A 22,754-nucleotide genomic window follows, 5' to 3' on the forward strand; every position below is an offset into this window, starting at 1 on the left:
TCCCGAAATGAAAATAAGACCATTAAGTATTTTACTCTGCTTTTAACATCATCTTGACCTCCGGCGATCCCCAATTCAGTTTAAGATTTGAGAGTTTGGTGTGAAGGATCTGTCACCTTGAACGGTATAGCTATCGGATTTCCAGAAGCATTAACCCGAAATGTGAAGACTAATATATATTCACATCACCCCGGGTTCATGTATACTCATCGACGATAATTCAGAGGAACATGTATATTGTCTAATCCTTTGGATTGATAAAATATCCACGTTAAAATCGTCTTAAAAGACTTTAGGAGTCGAGCACGATTAGATAGCTTAATTGGCCAGATATTTAATTGTAAGGCTACAAGCCATGTTAGTCCAAAAAAAAGACTTTAGGAGTCGCTTTCACTAATTATGTTAGCCCCGGAGAACTGAACGACCAGTGAGTTATAATCTATTGTAATGTACACAGAGAAGGACCAGTTAGTTGCAGCCGTCTAAGAGCATCTCCAAGAGTCTCCTTGTTGGTTTTTAAATATAATATAAAAAATGTGACCCTTAGCAATTTAGAACAAAGTTAAGAGTGTAAACTCCAACAATACTCTCTACATCTCTTCTATATTTCATATTTTATTCATATATTGGGCTCCACTACAACAAAAGAGAGTGAAAGATGGAGGTGAATTGGAGGGAAAGATTTTTTTATTGTAAAAAAATAAGTTAGGAGCCATGTGGACTCTTAACTTTGAGGAGAGAGGAGAGAGAAACAAGAGGCTCTTAAGATTTAAGAGCCACTTAAGAGTCTCTCGGAGTAACATTTTTCCTCTCCCTCCTCAAATCTCCTCAAATCTCAAGTTAGTAGCCTAAATGAAGAGCCTCTTGGAGTGGAAATCTGGATCTGATTGCAAACTTGTTTGAATTGAAACTTATGTTAAAGCATAGTGATCCTCGTACATTAACTTCCTCCTCCACTCTCATTCTCATTTTTGTGCATTCTCATTTTCTCCCCGCTGAGATTTCACCTTATATATCTTACTATATAAATTAATTACTGTATGAATTAGCATAGCTATTCTAACTCTACAGACTCGTCAGCAACATGCTATTTCAAAAATGTGACCATAGAACTATAGAAGGCAGCAATGGATATGAAACATTCCACAATGAAGACAAGAATTTATCATAGCTTGTCACGAAAGAAATAAATCCTGGCATTCCACGACTTGTCAAGTTATGAACCACAAACCACAATCAAAACTTCAAAAGGGTAATACATATCATACGAGTTGCAAGAGATTTTACAGATAAGAATTATCAAAACAGCAATAACTTAACCTCTACATTCTCTAACAAGCATGTGAACATACTCCCAGTCGAAAAAACTCCTTGATCTACTTTATAAACAATTCAAACGGATGCAAGAACTCTCAAACACAGCACAGCAAGTGCGATTCAAAAAACACATCAAAAAGGAAAAGACCAAAGAATGAGTATATGGAAATTCAAACAAGTAACTAGTACTAACAAATTCAAACCAGCAGTTAATATAAAAGATTGTTATGTAAAAACATACAATACAGGGTTCCCACAAACAAGCCACCGAATAGGGACCAGAGAAAACATATCCTAGAAATAAAATCATCAGCAGAGCTACATCTTAAGTTCTTAACTAAAGGTATAACCAAGGAGGTATTACCACCACGCTACCCATATCTACCAACTTAAAACAGAACACAAACACCACCACCCCATGCCCCCAAATCATCCGGCAGAGCACCTTAAGCACGCTCCCCGCGGATCCTCCTAGCTAGCTGGATGTCCTTTGGCATGATTGTCACCCTCTTAGCATGGATGGCACACAAGTTGGTATCTTCGAAAAGACCCACAAGGTATGCCTCCGCAGCTTCCTGTAAAGCTAGCACTGCATGGCTCTGGAAACGAAGATCAGTCTGCACCAAATTAACAGAGTCAGAATCAGCATCACCCAAGCATCAGTAAACACATCATATCAAATTATCAACAATAGCTTACCTTAAAGTCCTGAGCAATCTCACGCACAAGCCTCTGGAAAGGCAATTTCCTGATCAACAGCTCAGTGCTCTTCTGGTACTTGCGAATTTCACTGGAAAATCAATAAAACAATTATTAAAAAAATTGCACCAACAGGAATTTTGACATAATATAGAACAAGACTAAATAAACAAATATATACCGCAGAGCAACAGTTCCAGGGCGGTATCTGTGGGGCTTCTTCACTCCACCAGTGGTTGGTGCAGACTTCCTAGCTGCCTGTAATAACCAACACATATCATCATAGAAGCTCGATATCAAACATACAGCAAAATCACACTATACAAACAGACACCAACCTTGGTAGCCAGTTGCTTCCTTGGTGCCTTTCCTCCAGTGGACTTGCGAGCAGTTTGCTTAGTACGAGCCATCTGCAAACCAACAATTAAATCTCTTTATCAACCAAACCACTCATCAAGTTATTTCAATGCACCTTATAATAACAAAATCACATCCAATCACCAATTCAATGCATAAACATCTTAAAGAGCTCAAAACCTGACATTCATTTTATATATAAAAAAAACTCTTCAAACCACCCCAATTGACAACCATCGGATTAATTCAATCTTCTCAACCAAATTTTAGGCAAAAACAGCCCTCAACATAAAAAAACAAACACAAATGTACATCACACACAATCCAAGCATCTGGAGTTCAAATTACAAGATAAGAAAGAGTGATCAATTAAATCATCAATTAAATAACATGAACTTTCATTATAAACCCCAAACACATAATATATACAAACATTAACAATTCACCTAACCCTAATTCATAATCATCACAAGAAGTAAAACTAATCTTCATAAAACTAAACACACACACATACACAACTAGATATACAAATCGCAAGAACATGGATCAGATCGACGCAAGCCCTAAAAACAAATTCAAAACCCTAGATTTCTTCGCTCGAATCAGAATAAAAACATCAACACGTATCACTGTAATTGAAGGCATATATATGAACACATACAGATACAAAAGAAGCATATAAACATACGAAAAAGAAGATCGGGGAAGAAGAATCACCTGTTTGAATCGCTGAGAAAATACAAAGCTGAGAAAGAGGGGCGAATGAAAAGTTTGAACGAAGATGTGGTGGTTATCTATTTATTATATTGTTAGATCAACAGGGGGGAGATTAGATGATGGACGGCTAGGATTCGCTATCCGTGTGCTTTTACTCGGTTTTATCGGACGGTTTGTGATTGGGTCGTCTGTGTTTTCTGCAGTTCAATGTACGGTTCAGATTTGTCTTATTTGTTTGTGCCGGATCGCTGAGCTGGATATCTCTCTTTTAATTGGTGGAAATAAATGGATTCAAAAAAATAGTTTCACACTATTTGTTTATAAATTACTGTATTTTCTTATTTATGATATAAAACATGATTCTAGAAATAAAAATTGGTGGAAATATATGGAAGCAAAAAAAATTGCATACTCTTTGTTTATAAATTACTGCATTTTTCTTATTATGATATATAAATTATTTATGATATAAAACATGATTCTAGAAATAAAAATATAAATAAAATGTTTATGATATATACGGAATTAACACTTTTATTCTTTTTTGATTTATTGTTATATAATTCATAAAAAATTTAAATGTAAAATCATCTTCATCTCATACCTGAATTATAATTTTATGTAGTTATTTAAAGAAGTCTAGTTATCGAAAAGCGAAAATAATTGACAACAAATTCGATAATTTGCTTGGAGAGTGAAGAATATCATGAATAATAGAGTGCGAAAAGTGATTAAGAGTGTTTGATCTTATATAGTTGCATTTGATCTCGCGAAAGCAGAAGAAAGTGTCATCTAATTGTTCACTCACGAAATTATAGAATTGATATAAGAATCCTACGCACCTTATTTACCGAGATTCAAGTTTGCATGTAGTTTTTTTATAAAGAAATAACTTAGATCGTTTGCAAAAATCTATCAAGGCCACAGTTCACCAGACCATGAAAACCACCGTCAAGAAACTCATAACTCTCGGGGCCAGGTCCACATGGCTAGAAAGACCAACATGAAGCGGCAAGACAATGAATAGTGGTTTAGTGAGAAGGGATAGAGACCTCAATACCAATATCCATGCAGGCTGAGACGGAATTGATCATGAACCGGGCAAGACAATAAATAGTGGTTTAGTGAGAGGGGATAGAGACCTCGAGAGCAATATCCATGCAAGCTGAGACGGAAATGACCATGAGCCTTCATGTTTTATTCATCCTTCATGGCATAGCCAACTCAGTAATTGAAAACATATAATAATAAAAGAAAAAGCATAGCTATTTTCAAGTTGCGTTCTTTAATGGTGTTAACTCCTTGTATTATTCGTAAGCTATCCAGTTCTGTTGCATGTCTCCTTAACTGTGTCATAAGACTGCCAACAGCACCTTGACTTCGTTAATACAACTTTCAATCTACTTAAAATGTTGCAACTAATGTTAGCACGTGCTAAGAATCTATGGCCATGTCATTCACTTGATAATTTATTATCTACTGCCCAAAATCTAAAAAACACAATTGCTAATAACACATCGATTCCGTGAATCTAAATTTCAACCTACTAAAATAGTTGCAACTAGCATTAACATATGCTAAGAACCTACGTCCATATCGTTTACTCAATAACTTCTTCTCTGTTGTCTAAAATCTAAAAAACACATATGAGATATGAGTCATGATTTGTGTTTATTTTCTTTTTAAAATTTGTAAACAGGTAAAAAGAAAAGACAGAATATATAGATAATGATACAAAAGAGTTGTTATAATGAAAAGACGATATTACCTCTAGTTTAATTCAAGCCATTATTTGTTGTAACGAACGTGAAATCCTCACACATCATTTAAAAGTCAAAATTTTGAAATATATACCGTATATTTTGAAAATTGGCCACCACACAACAAAATATATTTATATAATTATCAAACCATTATTTAGAGTTCGTTTGCTTGGATTTTTTTAACATAAGAACCCACAACTACGGCCCTTCTGGTGCGTAAACCCACGAGCTCAAACTAGGGTAAATGCACTTAAGCTACAGTTCTGGTCCAGGAAGCATAATCAAAAATCCTCCTTCTTTTGGATTCGAACCTGTGACCAAGAGGATACAAGTCCCCTCTTTAACCAAAGGAGCCGACCGTTGCGGCCATTTGCGTGGATTTTAAGAGTATAACTTTATTTTTTCTTTCAATTTTAAACTTAAACTTGTTTATTCGTGAAATAAGTCAGAAATTGATTTAAAATTAAAAATAAGATATAAATTGATTTAAAGTAGAAGTTGATACGACGTACTTATTTAAATATTTTATCTTATTCTTATGTTTTTTTTAATATAAATCGATTTTATCACTCAAATAAATAAAATATTACTCCCTCCGTTTCAAATTAGATGTCCACTTTTAAAAAATCACACAGTTTAAGAAAAGTGGATGTTCACGAATTAATTGCATTAAATGATTAAAATATGTGGAGTGAGATTGATCTAGGAAATACAAATAAGAGATATGTGGAGTAGAATTGACTTTGGAAATATGATTTTGCATTGAAAGTTGAAGTGGACAAGTAATTTGAAACAAAAATTTTTCTTGAAAATGGACATGTAAATTGAAACGGAGGGAGTAACTTTTTTTTATTTTTTGAACAACTCACGTTTTTTTATAATATAAAATATGTATAGAAAATACAAAACTACACACTCGTGGTGTAAGCCTCGCTTGCCAAACTGTTCTTACTCCGGGCCTCAGGCCATCCCAAAAGCCCGTGACTCCACCTATAAAAGGAGGAGCAACTTTATTCTCTTCATTCATTCAGATTCAGAGAGCAATCACTTGTAGAGAGAAGTGAGAGCAAATACAGAGAGAACTACTTAAAGTTCTAGAGAGAGCAGTTAGTGGGTAGCTGATCCCAATATATAAGGACAGCTGGCCTAGATTGTTAAGACCTTTTTGTGTAAATAAAAAGGTTGGGGGTTTCCCTGAATATCGTGGCTGTTGTGATTCTGTTGGTTATTACTAACCTTTTTTGCAGGTTAGGTTAGCTGTGCATTGCTGGCCAAGCTCTAGGAGTAGAGTTGGCGCATCACTAAGGCGAAAATTTTAACCGTAGCACGCTTCCGCACGCCTTCGTGACATTGACAATTACTTCGTTAGTCTCTCAATTATAAGCTGTTTATGATTTAGGTCTCTAAACTAAAAAATCCAATAAATATGTCTTTTAATTTTCAAAAAATCTGATTCGCGTCCCTCTGTCAGAATTTGACTAACGGATGTTAGTCAACTCTGACGTGGAAATCGAAAATAAAAAAAAATGATTTGGAAAATGATGTGGTAAACAAAATTCACGGATTGAAGTGAATTTTTATATGTTAATCTCCAAATAATTTAAAGAATTTTCGATTTTGAGTTTAATAATATATAGAAATTTATCAATACAGTATGTTAAACATATCGAAATTTCAATTCAATTTGTGAATTTTGTTATTATGTCATTTTTCAGGTATTTTTTAAAAAATTTATTTTGATTTTAATGACAATATTGACTAACATCTCTTAGTCAAATTCTGAATGAGAGACGCGAATCAGAATTTTTTGAAGTTAAAAACAGGACTTTTTAGTTCATGAATAAATAATAAACAGGCCAATAGTTGAGGTGGTACGCAATTATTACTCTCGTATTAATTCCAATTTAATGACTTTTGATCCCGGTTAAACAGACACTAGACACCGACCGAGTAGTTGACGCGTCCGGGTCTTTGAACAAACTCAAAGCGGGGTTTCCTAACCTCTACGGGCAAGTCATCGGAGGCAATCATCGTCACGCTAACCAGCTTTCGATAAACACAACTTGCACGCCACCATTTCACTTGTTCCGATATTTCTCGATCTTCAACTTTATCTTTCTGATTCGAACAACTCATCGTTGTAAAACAGAACCTATAGTCAGAGATGTGGGTGTTTTATGTGATGTCGCTACCTCTCACATTAGGAATGGTGGTATTGACACTCAGATACTTTGCAGGACCAGACGTGCCTCGCTATGTTCTGTTTACTGTTGGTTACACCTGGTTCTGCTCTATCTCTATCATCATTCTCGTTCCTGCTGACATTTGGACGGTACTCCCCCCCTCTCCCTCTCCCTCTCCCTCTCCCTCTCCCTCCCTCTCTCTCTCCCCTGCTTACCTAGTTCTAGCTTGTTTATCTGATTGATTACACGGTTTTTTTTATTAATATGTGTGTATAGATGTTTTTTGTGGATCAATTGTCTGAAATAATAATGTGCATCATAAAATTTAATCCAACTCATAGCTTCGTTGTCAGAGTTATTCTCCAGGTAATTCGAATTCAAATAAGGCAGATTTTTAGGAAATGGTACTCTGTGTTGGAGACCTATATAAATAACTTTTCATATGTTGGTACAAGTACAACCTATGGCATTCTGGCCTTTTACACCTATCTTTGGTAGGCAATGGTACGTTTTAAGGAGTAGTGAACTATTGGACTTGTTCGGACCGATGTAGCATCGTTATGTTGTAGATGAGATGCAGATATAATGAAGGGATGTGTTTTCTGATTATTTCACTTCAGCTTAGCTTCAAATATTTTGTCGAGGTTTGGCTGAAACACATAGGTAATAAAGATGGCCAACACAGTTGATTAATCTATCAATACATTTTTCCTTTCGCAAAAGATTGTCGGTCTGTGTAGGTCTAACTATAATATCGCCATCTTAATTGGATATAAAATTAAGTTAATAATACTGTAGGGAGGGACAGAGAGGAATGTAGTTATTTTTTGTAAGTCAGCTCTCCTTTTTACACAACTTCAGTATTCAATATCCGGAGGCAAATGCATTTGTTTGAATTGGTAAAATGAAATGTTTGCATAAATAGTAAAAGGTGTAGGAAGATAATATTGTTTTTATTTTATTTTAAAATTGTACGGTGGTGGAGAAAGTTAAAAAACAAGGTAAGCAACACCACTAATTACAGGAAACAATAAGCTGGACACTTAACAAAAAATATTACATTAATAAGTAAGAACAAAGGTACAGAAAGTGCACACCTAAATACATGCAAATGGAAGAAAACATACCAAATTTGTTTATAGAATTATTAGAAACATTTGTTAGGCAAATATCTTTTATATTTTTTCAAAATATTGCTAGATTAGAAAATAACTTACCTAAGATCTATTCCTGATTATACACTAGAGTAGTGATAGTTTAGAGGCATCTCAAGTAGTTGGCTATCTAAAAAGCAATATAGAACACTGAATTTCCTAAAATTTAGAAAGAGAAATTATTGTTTTGTTCCGACTATATTAAGTTGGATAATTATATTGTTACCTCATTATGAATGATCAATAATGTTTATTTTGAAAATTATGTATATTCACCTAAAAATCATCCTCAGATTATTTTAAGTCTACACTAGTTATTTTTTTATTTGCAATATCAAATGAAGGGAAGTGGAATACAGGAGACTGTAGCCCGACTGAAGTTGCAGTCCTTGGCTCTTTTTTAAAAATAGAAGTGTGCACTAAAAGATCTTAGAGGGAACCAAAAAAAGGTTGATTTTGGGTATTCAGCTGGATTACCCACATGAATTCCACAGCCCCAAGATAGGAGCTTCTGCGAATCAAGCATCAAATCACTGCCCGTAGGGTTTTGCTGTTCTGCGAACACTAGGGAGATAACTGATGGCTTACAGCCCATTAAAAGATGAACAATTTTTTAAATTAATTGATTGTAAGCAGTAAAGATTACATATCCTGTATAACCCTAGGACTTGTCTAATTGATAAGGAAAGTACTTCTAATCGATGCTTGCTTTCGAATACTGATACACCAGTTATGAAATAAATAAAACGACTCCTTTATAGCTTTACTACCAAAGCCTACAATAATTGCTAAGATTTTTTCATTTTTTTTTAATAATATAGGATGGAACTTTATAATATATCATAATTGACTATACTCTTAAATAATCAGATCAATGAATAGAAATTAGTCTTTTCATTCTCTGCCCCATATTAAATTGTTTTGAAAGGACTTGATACTTGATTAATAGGCAATATATGAAAAAAAGATGTTATAGAAGAGTTGTTTTCTTTGATTTTTTTGTGAATTGTGACAACTTTTGGCATTCTGTTTGTGCAGATCATTAGTTTTTATCTTCATTTTTTCGAAATAAATTTGCTACTAAAAAGAGGAAAAAGAAGATGAAACTAGCATTATATACAACTTTGACTATGCAAGCATTTTATATGTTATTTTATTGCTTTTAGTGATGGCTAATTATGTTTTTTTTACGTAGACAATTATTGGGCATGACAATGGGGGCATCTCTTTTTTTTGGAGCTGGTCTTATTGGAGTACGTTCTTGCTTACATGGTATGCTGGGTTAGACTTTTGGAATGATTCTATATTCTTCTGCTTATAGTTGTTTTGTTGCATGATCTTCATGCGAAGATTAAAACGACTTAGTTGGGGGGTCCAGTATCTGCTTATCCTTTTTTTTTTGGGGTGCAGACATGATTCTTGTACCTTTATAACGACCTGTATTAATTTGATAAATAATATGACCTTTGGGAATCTAATTATATAGAAGATTCCAGCAAAGAAGTATGCAGAGTTGGGCGCTTCTTGAAAACTAGAATTGTTCACCTATAATCATCAAGTCCCTACTAGGAATTCTACCTTGAGGCTTGAGCATAGACCTTCATAATTTCTGACTAATTTATTTATTTTGGACTTTCAGCTGTGTTAGTTTGAGCGTAAGCTCCTCTTCTGTTTATTAATAACACATGTTCTCATTCTTAAATGGATTCTTAACATTTGCTGAATCTTTTAGCTTTAATAGTCCACTACAGGCAACAATTTATCGTTGCTTGCAATTGATATGTCTTTCTCATTATTTTTATTCGTAATTGGTTATATTCCCTAAAGACATTATTGTGTTTGATGAACATTGTTAATACAAGCATATATGCATATATTTCCTTTTATATTGGACAGGCTTGTGGCTCCTCTTATTCAGGGCTATGAAGACGCCGGGGACTTCACTGTAATGGAAAGGCTAAAGACCAGCATTCATGTAAATTTAATCTTCTACTTCATTCTGGGATCTGTTGGTCTTTTGGGGCTTGTCCTTCTCTTCACTATGCGCGAAAATAAGTTAGTCTCTTGCTGTTACAAGCTATTATTTTAATGTATAGTATCTCTGTATTTTCTTGGTGGGTATAAACAATTACGAATTATTTTGATTGATTAAAAGCTTCTGCATGGCAGAAGTTGCAACTTTTCGTACAGTAAGTTGGTTCACTTGGTTTCTAGTTTTCATATATTGTTTTGCGCGCGGCGGAAGAGGGGGGTTGCGGGAGGGCAAATATATAGATTGTCGATGAAGCACCTGTATCTTTTGGAATTTAATGCATAGAGAAGTCAGTTTTACAATCTCTTAGGAACTATATATTTCTTTGGGGAGTGGGTGGTATCCGTTATAGCTGCAGGATCTTCTGTTATACCATACTGGGTGTGGATCTTCTCTTTTTGGCACAAGTATATTATACTATGTTTCTTAGGTCTATGATCCTAAGTAGCGAAGCTAGCACATATTAGCTGTTGATTAAATTCGATTTGGCCCTTAAATTATAGAGCATACTACTTATACTTGCTTGGTGTTTATGCGTGCAGGAATGGGACTGTGTTAGGGCTTGCCATGGCATGCTCCAATACTTTTGGACTTGTTACAGGTGCATTTCTTCTTGGTTTTGGATTGAGTGAAATTCCAAAGAGCAGATGGAGAAATTCTGACTGGACTACTCGCCAGAAGTTCCTTTCTCATAAAATTGCTAAAATGGCTGTAAAGCTTGACAATGCACATCAAGAATTATCAAATGCGATTGTTGTAAGTGCTTATGAGTTAAATTTGGATATCTTTGTTTCCATGAAGTGGAAGTAACACCTATCAGTTAAATTTGGATATTTTTGTTTCCATGAAGTGAAAGCTACACTGCTTTGGGTCATTGACTTTTAACTTTTTACTTTGTTGTATAATGTTTTAGTCAGTAGTAGACTGTTCTTAATATATGTTTTTTCTTTTACTTTGTCTCTTCTTGGATTTTCTCTTCTTTTTGTACCAATTAAATTGAGGCAGCATTCAGTAAATTACTACTCAATCTGCTCTCCACAATTGTTTAGGCAAAATGTATAAATGAACTGAAGTTTCTCGGTACTGCTCTAGGTTGCTACTTCTAGCTCAAATTAGTAACATTGTAGCAACATAAAGCAAATAAGCCCTTGAATATGTTTCATCACATTGAGGCTATTGACAGTGTTTAATCTGCTTAAGAGTATAATATGCTGCGGGTAGTTCCATGTAAAAGGAAGGGGTGTCTAGTGACCTCAGCTAATAATGTAGAAAATTTAAACCGGACCCAATGTGAAATGTGGGGATTTGATATGAACGACCTTCGTTGTATGCAGACCTGTACATATTATGACAAAGCAGAAAATATTTTATTAAGACTATAAAAATGAACCGAATCATATCCAGGAAAAACCATTCATGAATATTTCTGATTTCTTGAGAGTCGAGACGATCTTACATCTTCACCCTCATTCTACCTGTTGTATGAGATGGTACTTCTTTCATCGATTTGGGTCTTCTTGTTTTATCTTATTACTCTGTAAGCAAGAGCTATTCTTGCTACCTGTCACTGTGCCCCTAGTTAAAGTTGAGTTTTTATTTTTACTGCGTACCAAATTCATCTGCTTCTAAAACATCCCAACTTGGTCAAACTCCAAAGTGCTGCACCGGATGCTCTGACTTAATATTCTATCAAGTCCAGTTAGTTATGAATATGCTGGTATAGAAATCATCTCTATAGGCCTGTTTTTGGTTAAGTACTATCGTTGTCATTAAGATTTGAGATTAGTTTGCATCTCTCTAATAGAATTGCCTATATAAACTTATAATGGATGAATCTGGTCAATATATCTGGAAGTGGAAGTGATAATTGTTGTATTTCTTAAATATGTTTAGTAAGGAATTTTTTCTTTAGTTTTGTTTAAGAGTTACTGAATCTGAACACATTTAATTGTAATACTTTAGGTAGCTCAGGCAACATCAAAGCAGATCTCTAAGCGCGATCCTTTAAGACGTTACATGGATATCATCGATAATATGCTGGTTCAAATGGTATATTTGCTTCTATGATGTTATCTTTCTCATTACTTGTTTATCACACACGCGTTAGATATCTTTTCACATGGTTCTTCCCACAATTTTTAAAAAATCATTGACCGTTTTGCAGTTCAGGGAAGACCCATCGTTTAAACCACAGGGTGGTCGTTTAGGGGACAATGACATGGACTATGATACAGATGAGAAATCTATGGCAACACTTAGACGTCATCTGAGGGGTGCTCGTGAAGAGTATTATCGTTACAAAAGGTAATATAAATAAAAGCTTTGCTTGTCTGTGAGTAGTAGATACTTATTCATTTTCTTAACTCTTCCATGAATTATTACAAATATACAATTCCCCTTTACCTTTTATATCAAAGTCATATATGCGATTTATCTAATACATTCTAGCATACCAACTGGGTGGCTTATATTTCATGTAATACAGAAAAGAAAAGAACAGAGGTCCTTTACACTGACTCTTATCAAATATATTAATAACCTCCACGGATGAAAATGGTAGCGAGAGGTTGAGAATTTAAGTCTCAGCGGAAATGTGTGTTTAAATTTCTGTAATTGACAAACCCTAACACACAACTTAAGTCTATATATATAAAAGGCCAATTCGACTCCTGGCTAAGATCTAGAAAAGTTCAACCCCTAAAACCTTTAGATTTATACACTTAAAGATTTCTAGAACGACAAGCGCTACTAAAAATTGTGCTTAGGTCATTGATGAAACCTTTATTTTTTTAAATGATAAGCATGATTCTGTCATTAATGAAAAGTAAAATTGCCTGTTTTTATTATAATTTTTTAAAATTTAATCTCTTCGAATAATTTTGGCGTAATTTAAATTTTGCGTATTACTAGCTCAGTTGTACACCCTATCAGGATCCTGAATTTTCACTTTTACATAAATGATATGAACACTTGTGGGTAGAATTCTGGATTGTTTTTTCATTGAACTGTTTTTGGCCTAGGGATTAAAGGCAAATGTGGCCTGTAGTAGAACGGGTGGAAGTTTCTTTTTTTACTGTTCTTTGTTTCACCATAGCTTTTATTTCTTGTCTCTTGTTTGATATGGATCTGGTAATATTTTTGACCCGGCCACCCGGGGTGTGTTTATGTAGAGAATGGATTACAGGTTCTATTTTCCTAGTTAATGCTTCAATTGCTGTTTGTCCTCCCGTCAGTTCCATATAACAACCCTGTGCCGTATTCAAATATTAGTTCATTAATACTTTGGGGATCTGTTCCTGGATTATATGATATTTTGTATGCAGCTTTCCATAGTATAGCTTAGATTTGCTTCATGATCTCTTATTCAGTTTAACAAGTATTTCACCCATCATTTGCCACATGGGTGTTTTGTCAGGAATTGATGAAATCCTGAACTATTTTGGGTATATATTTGTAGTTTTGTATGGAGAGAATTAAGCAAGAAACATGTAAGAAACAGAGAGATTTAGCAGTAGAGAGTGAATCAGAGAGATAGTCATAGAGCACAAAAATGTAGACAGATAGGCAGAAATCAGCTAGAAACTTGTAGAAGACAGAGTTTCAGAGAGAGAAAGTTTGGCGGAATAACATTCCTTTTCATATATTCAAATAATAACAGAATACAAGTGCTATATATAGCACTTCTACTATCACAAGCTTAAAAGTTTGTGGAAAGACTAAAGTAACCCTTCTGGACAGTTCCTTATGATTTTGCTAATACTCATTAGTCATTACTGTTATGGAGTTACCAAGCCTTACTAATCTTACTAATCCTGACATGTTCCTTGATTTGATACTCTTTGTAATTCTTTTTTAATCGTTGACAGAAATTTGCTTTCTTCTTTAGAAGTGGAAATTTTGCTTGACTTGGGGTTACAACTGTTGGCATGTTTTTCAGTTATTTAGAGGACTGTTATCTTTCGTATAGTTTATGCTTGCATGATATTTGTTATCAAACTAATTATAATTTCCGCTGGGACTCGGGAGAACTTTGTCCAAGCATATTACTAATTTTTTTGTTCCCATTGTAAGAGCAAACAAAGGGGTAAATGTTAGTAGCTATAATGATACACTAGTACTACATTCCAGGGCTTACTAGATTCTGTTCACACATAACTTTAATTACTAAAAAAATTACTACATTCTGTAGTTGTTTCGAGTCCCTGAATCTTTTCTTTATTTTTAGTCATTAGCAACTTTACAACCACTAACATCCAGTGTTGATCACTATATCGACTTTTTAGGGGATATATAACAGTTACCTGAATATTCTTTATCCTTATAGTGCCTGTTTTGATCTAATTTGTTTTAGTATTGCAGTGAGTATATGACATATGTACTGGAGGCTCTTGAACTCGAAGACACAGTAAAAAATTATGAACGCCGAAAATCAACTGGATGGTTTGTCTTCACTTCTTAAAATATTTGATAATCCAGTACACCTCTTTATTCTAGCTCTCTGTATTTCACTATTTAAGTTTTCGCTTAGCTACTGGAGTATTAAGTAGTTTAATGTGTACAATTTGACACTATTAAAATGGTAAAACGCAAATACACTGGTGACGTATTCTGCGGGACCTTGTAAAAATCACTGATTTGTCAATTTGCTCCAGGCTTTCTGCTAAACAGACCTTCACATAACCTGCGAAGGAGGATCATCAAAATCAATCAATCCTAACCCCCTTTCAGCCAAAATTTTCTTTATTGCATTAGCTTTCTGCTTCTAAAATAGATTATAATATGACGAGGAATTAACATGAAGATACTGATATATTGTGTATCTTCGATTATGATATTGCCAAATTTGCGGTACCCTAGTGGTACTTGTTCCTTTTCTGATTCGTACAGTTTAGGATTGAGCCATTGTGAGGCCTTGTGACTTGCTTTAGTATTTGACCAAATAATATAATCTCTTACATATTGTACATGTGAACTAGAGGGCATGCTTGGCTGTCAACTTGCAAGCCAAAAATTAATTTCTGTCCAGATTAACTTATGACCTAAAATCGGCCTGTGAGTTTAAGCGGATGAAGTAGGAAGTACGTACTTTAACTTTGTGAGTCGACAAAAAAGAACTCGGTATTATCCTCATCATATTGGTCTTCACAAATTTTCAGTTAAAAGTATACCATTCTTATCACTGTCTTAAATCTAAGAAGACAAGACTTTATATTATTAATATTAGTATTATATAATGAATATAAATAGGAGATTGGCATTTGAGGAGATTCTTACCTTCTTCCATTTATTTATATCGATTTTTTTTTTTAAGGCAGTTTCAAAGTTCACTTATTTCACCTTTACATATTCTTTTTTACAATATAAATTGTACACTTGTATAGAAGTATCACACCATTTTTCTTATCTTATTCATATAATTTTTTGTATTTGTAGAAAATTCTCACACATCTTGACTGATTATATTACACCAAGTGCAGGAAATTTGTTTCAAGCCTTAGACCTGATCGGACAGGCTCATTGGGACCTTACCTCAGTACCATAGGTACTATTCATATAATTAAATGTCTAATTGTTAAGCCTGTATAATTCTTTTAAGAGTTAATTGCAAAACGCATCCCTTTGATTTGGCCCAACTGCACTTTATTACCTAAACTTTAGATGATTGCACAATGCATCCCTTAACATATTTAGCGCCACATGTTGAACCCTTTTGGCCCATTTTTGTCTATTTTGACAGGTTAAAATAGACGTAAGAACCTATAATATTATATTTTAGTTAATATTTAAGTCTGTTCACCCTTTTAATTTCCACGGCGATTGGTCAAAATAGCCAGAAATGGGCCAAAAGGGTTCAAAATGCAGCGCCAAAACATGTTAAGGGATGCATTGTGCAATAATTTAAAGTTTAGGTAACAAAGTGCAATTGGCCTGAACTAAAGGGATGTGTTTTGCAACTAATTTTTCTTTTCTTAGCGACTGTACTGTCTTTTTATGAACATCTGATATATGGATATATACGGTCTTGATGGCCAGCTTACTTTACGGGGCTTATATGGCTTTCACTTGCCCAAAAGGAATAGTAATGCTAAATCAACAGTGTTTCATTTGCTAAAATTATGTGCATTGCTAGGGCCGTAGAGCTGCCTTATGGACAGAAGGTCAATATTACATAGTTTGCATCTCAGATGGTCTAATTTGCACATGAGTTATGATAGCTACGTGATAGTCATAATGTTGTTTACCAAGCCATACAGATATCATTTTTTTGTTTTACGCATATTGAGTATTCTGGGACACCTTGCATAGTTCTTGTGGTAAACTAAATTATAGACGCAGAGTGTAAATTCAAACTGTATAAATGATGAATGCTAATTTATGAATAATATATTTAGTTAGAGTATAATTTTTGTTTATAATGAATAGTTATAAAGAAATAAGATATTCCATATTTATCAGAAGTACTTTAAATTGTTCAGTCTATTACTGCAGTCACTAACTTTAAAAACCATATGTATAATCCAAGGAAGCCTTCGAAAATGCGAGCAAATGATCTGTTTGCGTCAGTGAATTACTTCCACTCTTGTTTAGGTAACACACTGACGGAAGGATATGAATTTATCTCATGATGTTGCGACTAAACAAAGTCATCTAGTTTCTTTTTTCTTTCGTTGATATGCATTTTTCCAACTCCGTATGCCCTCTTATAAGTCTCTTGGGTCTATAGTCTTCCTATATCAGTTTTGAGGCCTTGCAAGCACTATATAGTTCTCCCAGTTCTGTTTATTTTCCCTTGCATTTTCTAAATTCTCCGTGTATGTATGAGAATGTGCTTTGATCTTAGTTAAGAAAAAATACTGCTGATAAATATGTTTACACTACCTGATGTTTCCCTGCAGAATTTATTTGGCGATGTTTCATATGGATGTACGTGGAGAAGTTCTTAGCCATCATTTTTGGTTGCATGTCAGTGGCCATTCTTTTAGCAGAGGCCACCCTCCTGCCCAGTGGTCTTGATTTATCTCTTTTCTCAATTATGATAAAATCAGTTGGAAAAGAGGAGGTGCTTGTGCAGGTATATTACTTTAGTCATTGATGTTTCCTCACAAGGGATCTAGTACTGTAGTACATGTGGAACCATAGTTGCTACAAGAGTGTCTTTTTTGCGAAAAAAACATAAAAGTGCTCAGAGCAACTCCAAGAGCCTCTTAGTGTAGTCCTTATATATAATATAAACAATTAGGCTCTTAGCGATTTAGGACATTATAAGGTAGTATTGCAACTCCAAGAACACTTCTTATATATACTCCTTATTAATATTATAGGGTCAAGTTCTATGGAGTATTGGAGTATGAAATTGGATAAAATATAATGTAGTCATTTAAATTTTAATTTTTTTTGTTCTATAATATTTGTAAAGACAACCTGCAGATTATGTTCTACAACATAACGATTATGATCAAAAGATAGAGCAATTACTTTTATAAATCACAAGACACCATGTTCAACAATATAATTCATAAGGAGAACAATAATCTTAATGATTGTTAAAGTTGAAAGATATTAATGATATAATTGATAATTATGTTTAAGACTACTTATAAATGATAAATTATATATAAATTTGGATAATCAAAGATAATTTACGATTAAACTAAAAAATTATGACCGGCTAGAAAGCAGGGATACGTCACCTGGGCGAAGAACTGCGTATGGGATACTTCACAGTGCGGGGGTGCGGCGAGATACGTACGGGATACGCCGCGTGGCGTATCGGTGACGTCAAAGACGAGGATACGTAAATGGGGGTGCGGGGATACGTCATAATGGCAATTTTCGTAATTTCCAACAATTTTTTTTAAAAAGAACTTTAATTTACACAATTTAAAAAGGTTAATTAGTCAAAATAAACAAAATAATATATCTGTGCGTGTATATGAATTGTTGCTCGTGTGTTTATATAAGTTGTTGATTCCTGCACTCAGGTATACTTGTATAATTGGTGAGTGTGTGTAACACACACACATATAAAATAATTTTAATATTTTCACCCGTATCCCCATATTTTTGATTTTGCCCGATTCCCGTATCACGCACCCGCACTACTCCCGCACCCGCACTCATGCTTCCTAGATGACTGGTACTCCAATACTCCAGGTTAAATGCGGACTCTGTAGAACCTTATAATATGTAAGAGAGAGAAGAAGATTGAAATTGGAGGGAAGTGAATATTTTTTTCACAAAAATAGTAGAAGGGATGACTAGGAACTCTTCAAAATGAGGCAAGCTCTCAACCTTTTAAGGTTTCACTAGGAGGCTGCTGGAGCAAGTTTTGGTTCCAAATTCCCTCTATATCACCTGGGGAGCCCATTTAGTTAGTCTCTTGGAGTTGCTCTTAAGCTATATCTAAGCCCAGAGCCCAGAAACCAATGAGTTTCTGCTACATTTAAAAAGTGGTTCTTAAGCGTGCATAACGACGTCTTTCCAGCTGCACTAGATTTGCACGCTAATTTAAGCTTGTTGGGAAGAAGAAAAGATTCTATTGGGTTTTCATAAGGGGTTTTAATCATCTTCATAATGTACTATGTATGCATAATGAGCAAAAATCACACGTTGCAATGGCGGAACGATGTCTGGCAAGGGGGCCAGGATGCCATGGCCACAAGGCATTTAGATATTTATATCTATTATCTGTAAATGTACATAAGAAGTCCCCTTCACAACTACGCTGGGCAATTTATATTTCGTAAATTGTGACCAATTTCTTAATTTACTGTATGTAGATATGTCGCCTGAACTCAATGTTGGGTGCCCTTTTTTTTTTTTTTTGGATTTTCATGAACAAGTATTATTATGAGATCAAGACTAAATAAATCTTATATTCCTATTGATATCCACCCAGGCCTTTGCTTTTGTTCCACTGGTGTATATGTGCGTCTGCACATACTTTTCATTATTTAAAGTTGGAATGTTGATGTTTTATTCATTGACTCCAAGACAGACAAGTTCAGTCAACTTGCTTATGATCTGCGCGTAAGTTTTCTTTAATAAACTGTGTTATAATGAAAATTTATTTTTTTGGCAATTTCTGACCGAGAATTCATAACTATCATTGTTAATGTTTTTGCCAGAATGGTTGCTCGGTATGCTCCTCCAGTGTCTTATAATTTTTTGAACCTCATTAGTCTTGGAAAAGAGAAGACAACAATCTTCGAAAAGGTCAGGCTCTCATGTATTTTAGAACTGCCTTAAGTTCTTACACAGGGATATGTCGTGTTTTGACATGCTCAGTTTTATAATTACACTTTGGCAAATTTGATAGTCTATATCTATCTTCAGTATTTGCAAAAATGTTTAAGCAAATTAGCTGAAGTATTTTTTTTTATGAACTGTGGAGTGACTTAAACGACTTTTAATAGATCGAGTGTCTGGTAAAGCGGGTAGTGTATTGCACCAGAACTGTTCTATTTGACATTTTTCGATCTGTTTACTGACATTTTTGCTGAACTGTGGAATTTTGGCTTCATACTCTTGTATGTATATTTTTAAGGTTAATATATGTTTTCTCTTTTTAATGTTCTCTACATATGACAAACAGAAATTCATATATTACAGAATATATTAGGACAGCATGATCTTTATAAACAGAAGAATGCCACTATAGTTTATAACTATATGTATGGAGAAACCAAAGATGCAAGATGCTTGATGAACTTCTCGTATTCTTTATGTTTGCCCCTCTTTCTATTGAATCTTGTGAAATAATGTTTCAGTAAGTGTGCTGCTGGTCTAAGCAATGGTTACCCTTGCCCTTTTATGTACCTTGTGTACCTGTTAAGTCAATTTTCAGAAATTTCTATAATGTTATCTTAATTATACATACGAGTATAGTATTCTGCCTTCATAGTTGCAAGTAATATACAGATTAAAAGTATGAGATGCAAACTTAAATCTAGAACACAAGATTTCAGTTTCCTGTATGCTAATGATATCATTCGGTTGCAGAGAATGGGGAATATTGATGAGGCTGTCCCTTTCTTTGGGGAAGGTTTCAACAAAATTTATCCACTTATTATGGTTATTTATACGCTTTTGGTTGCTGGCAATTTCTTTGATCGGATGATAAGTTTTTTTGGTAACTGGAAGATGCTTAATTTTCAAAGTGAAGCCAATGACTTGGATGGATTCGATTCGTCAGGGTTACTTTTACTGCAAAGAGGTAACCCTGCTAACAAATGTTTATTTTTTGTTTTTGTCAAGTAATAATGTAAGGGTCCGGGTCCCCAACAATCGATTTCTGCAACAATCTATCCTTGGTTTTTGATCGCTGAAAGACACAATACCTAATTTTTTTATGTGAAAGCAGGGGCCCACGTCGCCTATCAGTGCTTTAGATACCAAATCTGGGGTTTCTATCTTTCCGCTATAAATAGGCGCAGAAAGATTGTTGCCAAAAATCGATTGTCAGGGACCATCTCCCATTATAATCAATAGCAAATTGCAAACTTACTCTAAAATTTTGTGATTATTCGAAGGGCTATGCATTATTGATTTAAATAATTATTAACATCCTTGTGAGAGAAATTGATACCTGGTTTCCCAGAACGAACCTGGATTGAACAAGGACGGAAAGTAGGCGAGCTTGTCATTCCATTGGCAAGAAATTTTGGTGACTTGAGTATGGATGTGGAGGTTGGCAGCAACACATCGGTAAGTATCCAACCCATGGAAATCATATCTGTGCAACTCCTTATATTTCAAATATAAAGATCTTGTGTATGAAGAAACATCACTTTTGATCTTTAGAATACAAATTTTGTTGTAGCTTTCGGCCTAAATGCACCACATTCAGATATAAAGATTCAAAGTAGTAATGATCCTACATATCCCTGTCATTATGAAACTATCATTTGTTTTTCTTATCACATTGTTCCGTAATCTTAGCTACACGTTTAGGCTAACTGGAATGCAAGCTTTTGCAGGATAAAAGCTCTTTTCCAATGAAACCGTCATCCAGTCTACTGGAGGAGGATCAAAAGTGGAGTTTATCACGGCCTAGTGAAACTCGCAGGTACAGTGGGCACAGAGAAGCCATTAGCAGTAAGTATGCTGCTATACGGGAACAGAGCAGGAACCCGTCTAACGTGAAACCAGTGGAGGATTTATCTTCTGCTAAAGTTTCGTTGCTGGATGCAGGCAACTCTACTAGTAATACAGGAGTGACATCCTCAGGTGTTGCTGCAAAATGGGCAACTATGAAATCTGGTTTTTTAAGTTTTAAAACTAAAATAGGAGCAAAAAAGTTCCTTCCTTTGGGCCAAGGTGAGGATTCTAAATTAATTCACCGTGCTTCCTCATCGGAGTCGCTTGAGGATATATTTGAAAGATTGAAACGGCCTGAATTAGAGCGAGGTAATCGCCCGGAAGAGGATGATAGAGAAATGGATATCTGAGTTTTTTCAAATGATATTAGTTTCACTCAATATGATGAGATACTACCGCTCACTGCTGTAAAGTTGGACAAGGTGAGAGCAAATACAAAAGATACATACAGGCCCTACTAGAAAGAACACCATGGTTATTGAACACTATAATTTGCTTCTGAAAGAGAAGCCGGGGAAGGAGGCTTTAGTTATATGCTTTTGTCAGTCTGGGGCTTATGGAGGACGGTACAGTAAAGTAACTGTGTAGAGTTCTGACTGTCTTATAAACATGTAGTTCATTTTATTTTTTTGATATATTAATATACGAGTTTATTCATCAAGATATATTCCCATATGCCATTTCATTACAACCTTTATTGTTACAATCATATAAGTTTAATTCAGAGTTCTAGAATTTTACTAGTTTTTGGATATTCAAGTTGGATTTTTAAACTTGTGATCCTGTAGAACCTAAAAAGAATACTACTATTGACTTAATTTATGAGGTCCAGAGTATTCAAATTTTAAGGTACTTTAAGAGGTTTTTTAATGACCGATTGTATAAAATTTTAAACAATCTCTGCACAACAAATTCTTCCATCAAATTGGGAGGTTTTAATGTATTTGGGTGAGAGGGTACCAATAATAATCATATCATATTATGTTTTATTGTATATATATTTTAATTTTTTAGAAATGATAGTACATTCCACCAGTTTAGGAATGCCTCGACAACATATCTATGCAATTTTTCCGTCATGATCTCACAAACAGCTGCTTTAGTGCTTCACTAGCTATATTTGTAGAGGGACATGGATATATTTTCGAACTCTACAAATACACACAGTGAAAGGTCGTCACGTGTAGCCGTGATTTTCATTTTCTTCTAAGATCAAGTAGAAAAGTTGGCAATTACTCGGTTAAAAATGGCTATCATTTCTAGCACTTGAGGCATGTCTCAGCTCCTCAGATGCTTCAAACCAGTGGTTTGAGTATATTGGGGTGATTAAGTTTACCTCATAAAATCAATTTTTTTTAATCAAGATTGGAACATAATACCAGTATGAGTGAACATTTCCCAGGTTACTGGTAATTCAACCGAAATTTTGTCC

At 34.6% G+C, this 22,754-nt stretch overlaps 2 protein-coding genes across 3 annotated transcripts; one reads left to right on the forward strand and one right to left on the reverse strand.

Moving 5' to 3' along the window:
- Positions 1-1,500: 1,500 nt before the first annotated feature.
- LOC108219316 (histone H3.3) lies at positions 1,501-3,232 on the reverse strand. Its single transcript, XM_017392683.2, has 5 exons — positions 3,091-3,232; positions 2,355-2,426; positions 2,198-2,274; positions 2,017-2,107; positions 1,501-1,934 (listed from the first exon to the last, which is right to left on the reverse strand). Exons 2-5 carry the CDS (start codon positions 2,424-2,426, stop codon positions 1,764-1,766), a joined length of 411 nt encoding a protein of 136 aa, XP_017248172.1. The 5' UTR covers positions 3,091-3,232; the 3' UTR covers positions 1,501-1,763.
- A 3,547-nt stretch (positions 3,233-6,779) lies between these two features.
- Positions 6,780-22,013, forward strand: LOC108219273 (uncharacterized). Of its 2 annotated transcripts, none has more exons than XM_017392630.2 (14): positions 6,780-7,185; positions 9,386-9,462; positions 10,087-10,245; positions 10,765-10,978; positions 12,185-12,271; positions 12,387-12,526; positions 14,582-14,662; positions 15,700-15,764; positions 17,119-17,294; positions 19,122-19,252; positions 19,351-19,438; positions 20,225-20,438; positions 20,823-20,929; positions 21,202-22,013. In XM_017392630.2, the coding sequence occupies exons 1-14, from the start codon at positions 7,018-7,020 to the stop codon at positions 21,670-21,672; spliced, it is 2,178 nt and encodes a 725-aa protein (XP_017248119.1). In that variant the 5' UTR covers positions 6,780-7,017; the 3' UTR covers positions 21,673-22,013. The 2 variants fall into 2 exon arrangements, with proteins under 2 accessions (XP_017248119.1, XP_017248120.1); XM_017392631.2 differs by having other exon boundaries at positions 7,123-7,185; positions 10,109-10,245.
- Positions 22,014-22,754: the final 741 nt, after the last annotated feature.

This window comes from Daucus carota, chromosome 4, assembly GCF_001625215.2.
Source record: "Daucus carota subsp. sativus chromosome 4, DH1 v3.0, whole genome shotgun sequence".
Lineage (NCBI taxonomy): Eukaryota > Viridiplantae > Streptophyta > Magnoliopsida > Apiales > Apiaceae > Daucus > Daucus carota.